We start from the raw sequence: 12343 nt of genomic DNA, 5'->3' as shown, positions 1-12343 counted from the left end.
ACTTGAATTATTTCTTTCTATGTTCTTAGACACTAGAGTTAAACTTTTCTGCCTTTTCCTCTATCCTTTTTCCTTAAAAGAAAAAATGCAGGTTGGATGTGGTACAGAGCACAAGGCTTGCACACCATTAGGCGGGGTCCAGTGTGGAACAGTCTGGACGATGACTGCTGTCTTCTCACACTCCTTCTGGGAGAGCTTGGCTCTACATGGAATATAAAGTATGTACAGTCATCAGCTAGTGAGGATCCTCTCTCTGTACCGACCCTCATGGTCCTGGTTACCTAGGGTTAGAAAGCCCTTTGGATGTCACAGTTCAAACCTGAGAATTGTGAGTGTTTATTGGACCCTCTGTCTTGGAGATTTATGAAAACAAACTGATTTTTAGTAATATGACATAGGACTCCCAGACCCCAAAGGATTCAAGGTCTGATTATAATCTTTGAGATGTACAGACTGGGACTCAGATTCAACACTTACCTCAGTCAGCAGGCCTTGCTCCTCTCGCCCTAATTAAAGTTCCCAGATCCCCATTCAGCTCTGACTTTTGCTGGCAATGTTACCTCTGCCCCCTGGTTCAGTGGAAGTGGAGTGAGACAGTTTCCTCTCATTCTCCACCAACCAGGAAGGAAAAATGAAACTTGCTTTGATTTTCTGAGACAGGTTCTTGCTAAATAGCCCTGGCTGGCCTGGAACTTACTGTGTGGGCCAGGCTGGCCTCCAGCCTGTGGCTGTCCTCCTGACACGCATCCTGAGCGCTGGGATTGCCGGTGTGCACCGCTTTGCTCGACTCTATTTATTTTTGGTGGGATACTAAGGCCCTGGGGTTGCAGAGCAAGCTTGACTGTGTGTGGCAGCAGAAGCACCTAGTTCTCTCTACAGCCTCACAGGAGTTACCTGAGTCCCAGAGGCCAAGATGCTCTCACCCTCAGCTAGAATTCTTAAACCCAAGACCGAAGCTAAACTGAGACTGGCTGGTGGAGAGAAGAATCTTTTTGAAGGTTTGTTGGGAAAGAGGGAACTCAGCACCTTTCCTCCTTAAGACTCCAATGTTCTCATCCCTTGGCCTTGGATTTTCATTAGGAGACATACCTACCACTCACTGTCATCAAGACGAGCCAACCCCCAAGATATTTGATATAATTCTAGTTACTTATTCTAAATGCATCTCGTCATTAATTCCATGTTCTGATTCAAACTGATCCCCAATCTGAGTGCTAAGTGTTTAGCACTGGCGAATGTCAAGCAAAGGACCTTTCTACAGCTTGGTCCGTCTCATTTCTGGTGCTACCTGCGCTGGGCAGAAATGATAGTTCCTGCTAGGAAGGCTAGGCCTCTGACGGAAGCAGAACCAGTCCCCCTCAGTCTAGGCCTGCGGCTCCTAACCGCAGCTCTTGTTCTACTGTCTCCTTGCTTACTGTGCACAGGTCGTATTTTCAATGTGAATCCAAAGCTTGTCTGGCTCTCTGAAAACAGTTTCTCCCCCTCTAGGTTCTTTACATGGTAATGATGCTGTATTTAAAGAGAATATTTAAATGTAATATTAAAGAAATATTCAAAAGAATGGTTTTCTTTGCAAGCCACAGTTATTTGTTAACGGGTGCTTCTCTTGCTGCAGGTATAAAGCTGTTACTTAGGGACAAGTATCAGTGATGGGAATATTCTGTGATAGAAATGCAGATAACTGTCTCTTGCTGCAGGTATAAAACCATTAGTTAGGAACTATTACATAGGAATAGTCTGTGATGGAACTGTAGATAATTGTCTTTTGAGCACCGAGAACCTGTCCTGCCCAGGATTCCCTTATAAAACACTTCCGCTTAAACAGACTTGGCCTGTTATACCCTGCTGTCTGCAGTTGCCTTTTTCTCTATTTCTTTCTTTATTTTTTAAAAAATTTGTTTTCATTTTATGTGTTGGTGTTTTGCCTACAGGTAAGTCTGTGTGAGAATGTTAGATCTTGGGGGCTACATATAGTTGTTAGCTGCTAAATGGGTGCCGGGACTTGAACCCCGGTCCTTTGGGAAAGCATTCAGTGCCCTTAACCACTGAGCCATTTTTCTAGCCCATTTCTCTATTCTGATTACCGTTCCTGTATGTCTGGTAGATAACACTGAACAGAACCCTCCAGATTTCCTTTCATCACATCAGAAAACTCTGTTCCAGCCACTTAAATACCCACGAGTTAGGTCACATCAGCCTCATGAAAAATGAGTAGAGTGTGCATAAGTAATTCCCCAAAACTGGTTTCAGGCAGTCTTTACTTGGGTTTAAAAACAATGCTTCATGCATTTACAGTAAGTTACAGATGTACACACGACAGCCAAACCCAGCTCACTATCTTGATGCAGATCTCTTGGTCTCCCAGGACTAGGCAGTAGTATCTTACGACCCATGACCTAAAGAAGGCAGCCACTGCTGGCTACAGATGGTTTAGTGCAACACAGTGGAGGTAGCAAACACGTAAGGTCCTCAGGGACTGTGCGACAGCCTGAAAATTAAGACACCAGAGGGTGGGGCCAAGCGGCCATCCTTTAGCTTTTCACCTCCTTTAGAATGTTCCCTTAAAAGCAAACAAAAAATAAAAATAACAAAACAAAGAAAAGCATGTGTTGAGAGAATATGAACAGGAAGAAGGTGAACAGTCCATGCCAGTGAAGGGGAAAGTGTCTCTACTTTTGGTCACATCAAAAAGTGGCTCACGCCTGTAATCCTAGTACCCAGGAGGCTGTGGCAGAATTTTCAGGATTGCCAGGAACTGAAAGCCAACCTGGGCTATATAGTGAATTCCAGGCCAGCCTGGGCTATACAGTGAGACTCTGTCTCAAAAAGGCCAAAAAAGAAAAGGGGCGAGGAAAAGACTGGCAGGGTGTCAAGGTGCGGGCCCAGGTGTTAGTGCTCCAGTCTAGGCAGTGGGGCTCCTGGCACCCAGAAAGCCTGGGTGGAGAGCACTTGCCTGGCACAGCAAAGCCCTTGGTCGGTTCCTAAGGCCTCAAAGGCTCTGTGTGGTACTTCATCCTGTATCCCAGCCCTGGGAGGTGGGAGCAGGAAGACCAGGAGTTCACGGTCATCAGTTACATGAGACTCACAAAAACCCCTCACGGCTATAAAGAGTGCGGCAGTGAGGCCAGTGTGCTATAGACCTGAGTCCCAGCACCCAGAAGCCTGAGGTGGGAGGATCCCTTGAGCACAGAAATTTGAAGCCAGCCTGGGCAACATAGACTTATGTCAGAAAAAATAAAAACGTAAGAAGAAACCATGGCAGTCATGGATTTTAGGTCAGATGGTTCCCATCTGGGCAAAAACTGTTAACAGGACCTAAACATCACATCACAATAAAAGTCCAGTACCAGAGGTGCTTGCCAGCTCCTGGTTAGCATGGCGGGATGGCAGCACACGCGGTTTAGTTCAAGCTGTGAGGGAATGTCGTGCCTCCCAGATGGGTAGCGTGCTTCAAAGCCCATGGAACCTGCTCCTCTGCCTCCCACACTAAGTGCAGACTGCTGCCAAGTGCGGCCTGGTCCCACACTACAATACTATGTGACTGCAGGACAGTGTCATTCTCTCCATGGTTCACTCAGCGCCTGGTCTCAAGGTAGTTGGTGGAAAGCAGGACCACGTTGTGCAGCAAGAGGGACAGCTCAGCTTCTGCAAACACCATCAGGGTTAGTGCTTGGCTAGGACTCAGTTTTCCTTCTAACTGCCCTGGAGTAGGGCTGGGGAGTGCAGCAGCATGAGGCTGACCTGCGGACCCTGGCTTCACTCCAACCCCACACGCATGCCCCTCTGCTTCCATCATTTATTCACGCCCACAGTGTCCTGATTCTCACATGATGGCAGTCACCTCATGGGAGAAGTTGGTGCTTCAAGACTGCTTCTCACCCAGGACAGGTGTGTCCCTCTCCCCTCATTACCCCAAGCTCAGGACCATCTGCTAGTATCTGGAGATATCTTTTGTTTGGCACACTAGAGATCCAGGGCTGACTGGCATGGAATGGGTATAGGCAAGTATGCTTGTTACATACTCTCCTGTGCATGAGACAGCCCCTAACAGAATGCCAGCAGCGCCCAGGCTAGGAAGCTCTGCCTCAGCAGCAGGCAGTCCTTTGGTCTTACACAGTCTGTGCTCTTGTAGGCACTCAAGTTTGTGCCCTTTCAATTACAAAATAAATACATGTTAGATAAAAGCTTTATGATACTCAGCAAGTAATCCCAGGATAAAGTACAAAAATGAACTGGGTATGGTGGTGCATACCTATCCCAGCATTCAGGAGGAGAGGCAGGACAGTTGCAAGTTCAAAGCCAATCTGGTACATAGGGAGTTCCAAACCAGCCAGAGCACACAGTGAGGCCCTGGGTTTTGGTCCGTCTGGTTTTTATTGTTTGTTTTCTAAAGTTCTGATTTCAGTTAGCACAGCCATAAAGGTTTGCCTTACCTTTTAGGCTGCAGGAAATCTGCAACCATTCTCCCAGCCAAGCCCGACACCTGTCATCAGCAATGTGGGTAGAATTCAAGCCACGAAGATAGCAAGCCTGTACCACTCGGAAGAGAAACATCCTTAATAATCACAGTGTGCTACAGAAACAGACATCCACAGTGACTGGATCTTAATAATCACAGTGTGCTACAGAAACAGACTTCCGCAGTGACTGGATCTTAATAATCACAGTGTGCTACAGAGACAGACATCCGGAGTGACTGGATCTTTTGAACAAGTTGCAGTCTCTTCCCCATAAGAAACAGCTGGGCGGTGGTGGCGCACGCCTTTAATCCCAGTGCTTGGGAGGCAGAGGCAGGCGGATCTCTGTGAGTTCGAGGCCAGTCTGGTCTACAAGAACTAGTTCCAGGACAGGCTCCAAAGCTACAGAGAAACCCTGTCTCTGAGGAGAAAAAAACAACAACAACAAAAAAAAAAACCTTCACCATGCAATGAAAACTAGAAATGATAACCAAAAAGGTCTATTGCTCCACGTCCTGCCAAGGCCCATGTGCTGAAGGCTCAATGCTGGGTTAAAAACACGTCCCTGGTAGAGTGCTCCTGCAGCTCGCACAGGCCTGCATGACACGTCACAGGGAAAGCCTAGTCCAGGCAACCATGGGGGAGGCTTAGTCCTCCACTCTATGCTCCTAGGAGGCAGGAGGAGAAACTAGGAGCTGAAGCCTAGCGAGCAGTCTGCGTTCATGAGTGCATGTCCTTGCAGGGCACCGTGTGATGCCAGCCTTCCTCTTCCTGTCTTTTGCTGCCCAGCTGCCAGGACATGAACAACTATGCTTCATCTCATACCCTGAGATGCACCAAAATCAACAAGGCCAACTGATCAGGACCAAAACCTCCAAAACTGAGCCAAAACCACCAAAAATTAAAACAAAAACACCACCTTCCTTCTTTTTAAGTTGATAGACTCAGGTATTCACTACAAGAATGGAAAGCTAACTGGTACATCTACATGACCTAAATAAAATAGCAAGCTCAAGATATACTGTTCTTGAATTGTTTTAAACAGGTTGTGCTGGGGCCTCCCAAGTGCTGGCTCACAGGCATTTACATCATACCCTGCCCATGGGCCTGGCTTCCTTTTTTTCTCTTCCTACTAGTTATGTACATCGGGGGAAAATTCATAAACATAAAATAAATTAACTTAGAGCCAGGTACAGAGGCTCTGACTATAACCCCAACACTTGGGAGACTGAGACAGGAGGACTGCTCTAAGTTTGAAGCCAGCCTGTGCTGTTTGAGGACAGCTAGGGCTATATCGTAAGATCCTATATCAAAAACTACAACAACCCAGAAACAGCTTGAATTTTGGTACAAGCAAGATAAAGAGCCCTGTAAGCTTCCAGTTCACTCTGGGACACTGCTTGACGCTGCAATCAACCTCTTACCGATTTCACCTCCTGAGCAGTCAGCTGGCCAATCCCCAGCTTTGCCAGAGCCCTGTCCAGCTGGTGAATCACTGTGGTATGACTCTTTAGACGCCATCTCAACAAGGGCGGAGGCAGGTAAGGCGTAAGGAGCAGGGCTCGGCTCAAGGCTTTCTGTGACACAGCAGAGGAGGAAGAATTGAGATAGTTTTACGTACAGCCTACAACACAGTGATTCTGTGGACATACAAGACCTCTAAGTGCTCACCATTTGCAGAGCCTGGAGTTGATTCAAGCCCAGGGGATAAGTTGAGAAGCATTCTCTGAGAGCCAGGATGTCATGGGCTGTTGGCTGGGTACCGTTCTGCACCTTGTAAGTAAGAAGTGGGTAGGTTTTAGAGACCCTGGTCAGCTGTTCCTAGCAGATCCTGTGCAACGCAACCAGCTGGAGAAAGGCTTGGCTGAAGCAGTACCTTGGTGCACACGTCTGTCAGATGCCAGTGAAGCCTCGCATCAGAAACCAGTGCGCTGGCCCTTTCTAGATAAGCAATGATTTCTGAGTGGGACTGCTTCCGGAGACTGTGATATATGTCTAAGAAATCAATTTGTTGTTTGGGGGTCCAGAAATGCTTGACAAGCAGTTGCCTAGGAAACAGATACCTACAAGGAGAAAGCATCACAAAGTAACTTCCTGAAAGTGGGCTCATCAGGCATCTGGCAGAGACATGTTCCTCCACCCCACATTCTTTCTCCTGTAATTTCGGCCTGATTCCAAGTGCAATTACTGAAGTGTGGCTGGAAAGAAACCCTGGTGGGCAGCACTCAGAATGCCTCTTTTTGTACTAAAGCACGTGGAGAACTTACCTGGGACAGCTTCATAGAGCTGCGTGCTGTGTGTAATGCTGACACCCTACCCCAGGACAGTCATGAGGACACAGCACAAGAAGGCCATGGATGTGCTCTTTAGTTCAGTTACTCAATGTAAGGTAGTTTTTTAAAACATGGCTACAAATTCTCTTTTATGGGTAGGTAAGATTTATTTACCTCTTTTTCCCACTCTGTATGATTAATTCACACAACAGAGCTGAAAGGAGTCTGCGACCTCTAAGACAAAGCTATCGAAAGGATAGGCTAGTAGACACTTCGGTCCTGGGAGGCAGAGGCAGACAGACCTTTGTGAGTTTTAAGACAGCCAGGACTACATGGTGAGACCTTGAGTTTTGTCAGTACAAAGTCACGTGCTCATTGGCCTACTCATCCCTGGAGCTCTGGTTGTGCTGTAAGACACTCCACCATCCAGCTGCCAGCCTGAAGAGGCAGTCCATCTCCCAGTGTTGGCATCAAGACAAAGTGACCGCAGGCCCTCGTCTGGTTCACTCGAGCTAAACACCACTGCAGAGCCTGTTAGCATCACCTAGTAAGGAAGCCGCTCACCCTCCTGAGACTGTCCAAATACTTTTCTTTGATTTTGCTTGTTTGTCTGTTTGAGACAAGGTTTCTCTGTGTAACAGCCCTGGCTGTCCTAGAATTTACTATGGAGACCAAGCTGGCCTCGAACTTACAGGGATCCTCCTGCCTCTGCCTCCCAAGTGCTAGGATTAAAGATGTGCACCACTACCTCCTGGCCAAATACTTTCTTTTAAAGTATTGTTTTATTTATTTTACTTTTGTGTGCATGTGAATGCAGATATTAAGGGTCTAGAAGGGGGTGTCAGACCCCCTGGAGCTGGGGTGACAGGCAGCTGTGAGCCACCCAGGTTGAGTGCTGGGAAGGAAATGAGGTCCTCTGTAGGAGCAGTGCATGCTCTTAACTGCGTAGCTTCTCTCCGCTCCTCTTCCCTTATTCTTGACCCCAAAATCACGAAAAGAATGGTGGCTTTCATCTAGTATGTTCTGAAGCTGCCATGATACCACATTGACAGCTGAAGTAATGCACAGGGTCATAGCTTAGAAGTGACATCTTTGGCTGTAGGATAATAAAGCCATGATATCAGATTATAAAAATTATTATTTTGCTGAAAAAAAATTCAAAGTGTTGTTCCTGGGAACAGGGAAGGCACAAAGGTTACTTCACACACCAGGGCCGCTGAACCACCTACACCCAAACTGCCCTGTGTCGGGATCTGACAGTACTCAGCAGCACACGGAGAACCCAGGCTCAGTTCCCAGCACCCACATGATAGCTACAGCCGTATGGAGGCCCTATGTCATGTATATACATCCTCATAAAATAAATCGGAAAAAAAGAAAGAAACTTTGAGATACTAAAAAAACTGAAGTAGGAAGTCTGATGACCTTTCAACTTCTGAGATGAAAAGTTTTTAAAATAATTTTCTTGGGGTTGAAGAGATGGCTCAGGGTTTAAGAGCACTATCTGTTCCTTAGAGGACCTGGGTTCATTCCCATCATCCAGATGACAGCTCACAAGCATCTCTAGCTCAGGTCCAAGGGATCTGATGGCCTCTTGTGTCCCACAGGATCCTGCAGGCACGTGGAGCACAGGAGCTCACACACCCACACAGACATAAAAGGTGAAAACAAGTAATTTAAAAATAAATAGTTTAGTGGCCTTTTTCCATTTTGTTTGTTTGAGAAAAGGTTTTATGTAGCCCAAGCTAGCCTTGAACTTCTGATCCTCCTGCCTCCGTCTCCCAAGTGCTTAAATCATGTGCCACTACCTCAGGCAAAATGATTTTTAATTGTTAAAAAGTCTGTAGTTTCGGGACCTGGTGTTAGTACATACTCACATTAGCAGGAAGACCAAGTAGTTGGCAAAGGGTGGGATGGAAATGACACCTACGAAAAGACACTTGGTGACATCGCGACGGAACTAAACAGAAACAGACAGAGACGGCTTTAACCCAGGTAAGCTCTCGGTAACGTGGTCAGCCCTCCATCCCACTCGCTGTGCAGTGAACCTGAACTGCAGCCTCGGAAGGACCGTGTTCACTTCTGTCTTCTAAATGGGAAGTTCCTGATGGTAGACCTCTGATGTTAATTTCTCTATCCCAAACCCCTCAGTGAGCTCTCTGACCTCAGAATGTCTCCTGACTCTTAGCTTAAACTGCCTGTCAGCTCACTGCCAAACACTTTCCTGCTGCCCTGAAGCTCTGTGGAGATCTTTGTATGTTCAAAACCAAACTGGATCTTATTACTTACAAATGGAATCAGAGAATGTGCCAGAAATTCTATATAGCATTGCTGTGAAGTTCATTCTCAATGAACCTAATTCTGACAAATAACTGAATGCCTCACTGCCTCCCGGCCAAGGGAAATGTGTGACCATGGATGAACAAGAAACAAAAGAAACAAACGTAGGATCTTGGTTAATTACCTCAGCATGAACGTCTGGGTATTTGTCCCTGGCCATACCTGTCTCAAATGCTCCATCTCCCGGTAAGAAAGTTGATGAAACTTTACATTGTGCTTCCACATATTTGCCTTTATTCTTCTAGCCTTTTTGGCATCAGCCCATAACATCTGTATTCCTGCCCCATTAAAGCGGAGGACAGAACGCGATGTTACCCCAGTTTGAATCTCACCATGGCGTCCTAGTCTGAGCTCACTCACATGCACACACACGGCCCCACCCCCGCACTGCCTGCACAAGCTTTAAACTAGGAAGCTTGAAACCCCTCCTAGACGCCCACATCCTTCCCCCAGCAGAATTATGATCTGCTGTGGCAAGGTCCCCTTTGAGCTCATTACTTGTCATCCCCTTGTTGTAAACCCTAGCTCCGTAACACCAGTGCATCATGATCAATTAACCCTATGTTTCCCAGCCAGATTAACTTGCTGCTGTCGGAGGCACGTTTACGAGTTGCATAAATTGCTATGATCCCATTTTGAATCTTCATTCTGTGATAATCCTTACATTTATCTAGTTTTTAAAAATGCTTCCAGAGCTGGAGAGGTGGCTCAGAAGTAAAAAGCACTGGCTGCTCTTGCAGAGGACCCCAGTTCAGTTCCCAGCACCCATCCACAAATCGTATTCCTGGGGATCTAATGTCTTCTGACCTCTAAGAGCACCAGGCATGAACATGGTACACATGTATACATGCAGGCAAATGGTCATGCAAATAAAATATTTTAATGCTTCCATACTTATGAACAAAATGTTATCAAGATTGGCTTCAAATAATACCGAGTGTTATTTGTGTGTGTATGTGTGTGTGTGTGTGTGTGTGTGTGTATGTATATGACTGATGATCACTAACTCTTTTGTTTTGAGTTTCTTGCTTTTACAGAATCTTGCTATGTAGCTGAAGCTGGCCTTGAACTCCTAATCCTCCTGCCTTGGATTGCTGGGTTGTGAGATTATAGACATAGAACCACCATGTCTGATAAGCAAGCCATTTTTACCTCCACTTTTTAGATAAAGTAGGTAATTTTCCAAGTCTATGAAGCTAATAACAATTATAGTAATATTCAGAGTTGACATTCTGTTTTCTTTTAATTAGAGGATAAAAGTATAGGATATAATAGTAGTAGTAGTCAGTACATATTGGGCACTTACTGCATAGATACCATATTAATATAAATCAGGCCCTGTTCTAAGCACTTTATGACGTCGATTTAATCTTCACAGTTAGTGTGGTGACTCAAGCTTGAATCCCAGTACTCAGAAAGTGGAGGCAGGGAGATCAGAAGCTCAAGGTCATCCTCAACTACACAGGAAGTTCATGGCCAGCCTTGAACTGTGTAGCCTAAGCTGCATGACATCCTTCTAAATAAATAAATAGCATTCACAACTATATAACCAATAGGTAGGTTCTATTATTGTTTCATAGATGAGAAACCCAAGAGACAACCAATTTAAGTCACTAGGGCAGGTGCACAGTCAATAAGTCAGTCACGAATTGGGATTTGAATCAGACATTCTGGTTCCTGAGTGGCCAACTGACATTATAGGTATCTACCGGACCTCCATTTTAAATCAAAACATTCAGAAATCAAGTATATACAGTGGCATTTCCCTACAAGTCCCCTCAGCTGGGCATCTGATAAGCATGTCAAGCGTTTTCTTACGACAGCAGATAAATCACTGGGGCAGGTCTGCACAGCCACAGGTCCTTGCTCTTGTGACGGACAAGGAAATTACAACTGTTCCTATGGCATCAGAAGTGGTTTATAACATCTTTGTAGATATTTAAGATGATGAAAGAGAAGCCATCCCAGCTCACGTCCGTGCAGCAGAACCCGCCCGTGATCTCACTGCCTGTACTCTAGCTCACCCGGGGATTTCTATCTTAGTGTTTACCTTTCATGAAGACTGTGTATAAGGCATAGAAGCGGGGGAAATGACGACCCAAGAAACGATGGTATGCTCCATTAATCGCTCTTGTCTTGGTCACCACGTAAGAAATCAAATTCTTCACGTCTGCCTTGGGAGAGAGATGAAGCTTTGAAGACCTACAAAGAAGATCAAAGAGGCTGTCTGTGATCTTGTAGAAGCCACTTCTACCTGGGGCTTCTATTGTAAAATACAAGTTTCTGAAAAGCAAAGCTCTTTGGTCTGAGAGGGGGCAGATCAAGCAGAAACGTGATAACACGGCTGAGCATGGCGTGTGAGCAAAGCCTGTGGGGCCAGCAGAATGCAGGTGAGCTCAGGATGCGCGGGAAAGAGCAGACAACACGGAGCAGAGAGGGTCAGGGACCCGCATTCAGTAGGGACCCTGCGTGGAAAAACAAAACCCCCGGGAGCAAGGCGCGGGACCCCGAGAAGCCGAGGTGGAGCCGCTCCAAGGCTTCTACGTCAAGAATGCTCTTCTCTCTCCAGGGCCCTCACCGAGGGGCCCGCCACGCAGAACCAGAGCGACCCAGCTGCAGCCGCCGGGTGACAAAGGGTCCAGGGGCTACGGCAGAGCCCCACAGAGCAGCCCGAGCCCAGCACACCCTGGACAGCGCCATGTTCACGCCGAGGGACGGGTCAGAGTGCACGCCGCAGTGCGCGCGCGCCGATCGCCAGTGCTGCCGGGCGACCCCTGCGCGCGAGCCTGGAAAGGGGAGAAGGACCCGATTGGACGCGGCGCCGCTTCCGCTGGCAGGACCGGAAGCGGGCCTTCCCGAGGAGGGAGCGTTTGTGAGCCCGAGGACGCCTTCTCCTTGAGGGGCCCTGTGCGCCCGTGCTGTCCCTAGGGCCCCGCGGCTCGCGGGCGCTGCCCTTGACCTCTGCGGCGCCTAGGGCGCCGGGCTCGGGCGGGGTCGGGTGGCGGGGACGCGGGGTGGTGCGGCGAGCGCCCTCTGGTGGCGGCGGCGAGAAGCGGGACTGTCCTCTCCTGTCCCTGTGCCGCCTGGGTCTGTCACCTGCGGCCCTCTCACTCCCCACCCAGCCCTCGGCTGTGGGCCTCGGGTCCCCTTGTCACATGAGAGGTGCGCAGTGAGTATTTTGGGATAAATGACCACGTGAAACTAGGAAGGATTCTAGGCGTTTAGCTGCCTGCGAGTGTCAACACGGCCCTACTGTGTCCGTAGGCGTTTTTA

General features: G+C 47.5%; 1 protein-coding gene across 3 annotated transcripts; it reads right to left on the bottom strand.

The window, feature by feature from the left end:
- Window positions 1–27: 27 nt before the first annotated feature.
- Letmd1 (LETM1 domain containing 1) lies at window positions 28–12028 on the bottom strand. Of its 3 annotated transcripts, none has more exons than XM_041642509.1 (9): window positions 11649–12028; window positions 11121–11272; window positions 9233–9348; window positions 8608–8690; window positions 6334–6520; window positions 6129–6230; window positions 5882–6034; window positions 4434–4530; window positions 28–202 (listed from the first exon to the last, which is right to left on the bottom strand). In XM_041642509.1, exons 1-9 carry the CDS (start codon window positions 11768–11770, stop codon window positions 39–41), a joined length of 1176 nt encoding a protein of 391 aa, XP_041498443.1. In that variant the 5' UTR covers window positions 11771–12028; the 3' UTR covers window positions 28–38. The 3 variants fall into 3 exon arrangements, with proteins under 3 accessions (XP_041498443.1, XP_041498444.1, XP_041498445.1); XM_041642510.1 differs by lacking the exon at window positions 28–202 and adding an exon at window positions 2241–3645; XM_041642511.1 differs by lacking the exons at window positions 28–202; window positions 6334–6520; window positions 9233–9348 and adding an exon at window positions 2241–3645.
- Between the last annotated feature and the right edge of the window lie 315 nt (window positions 12029–12343).

Source organism: Microtus oregoni, unplaced genomic scaffold (genome assembly GCF_018167655.1).
Source record: "Microtus oregoni isolate MIOR12 unplaced genomic scaffold, Mior012 000077F_ref0000221, whole genome shotgun sequence".
In the NCBI taxonomy this organism is placed as follows: domain Eukaryota; kingdom Metazoa; phylum Chordata; class Mammalia; order Rodentia; family Cricetidae; genus Microtus; species Microtus oregoni.
This window is presented reverse-complemented; position numbering and strand designations above follow the sequence as displayed.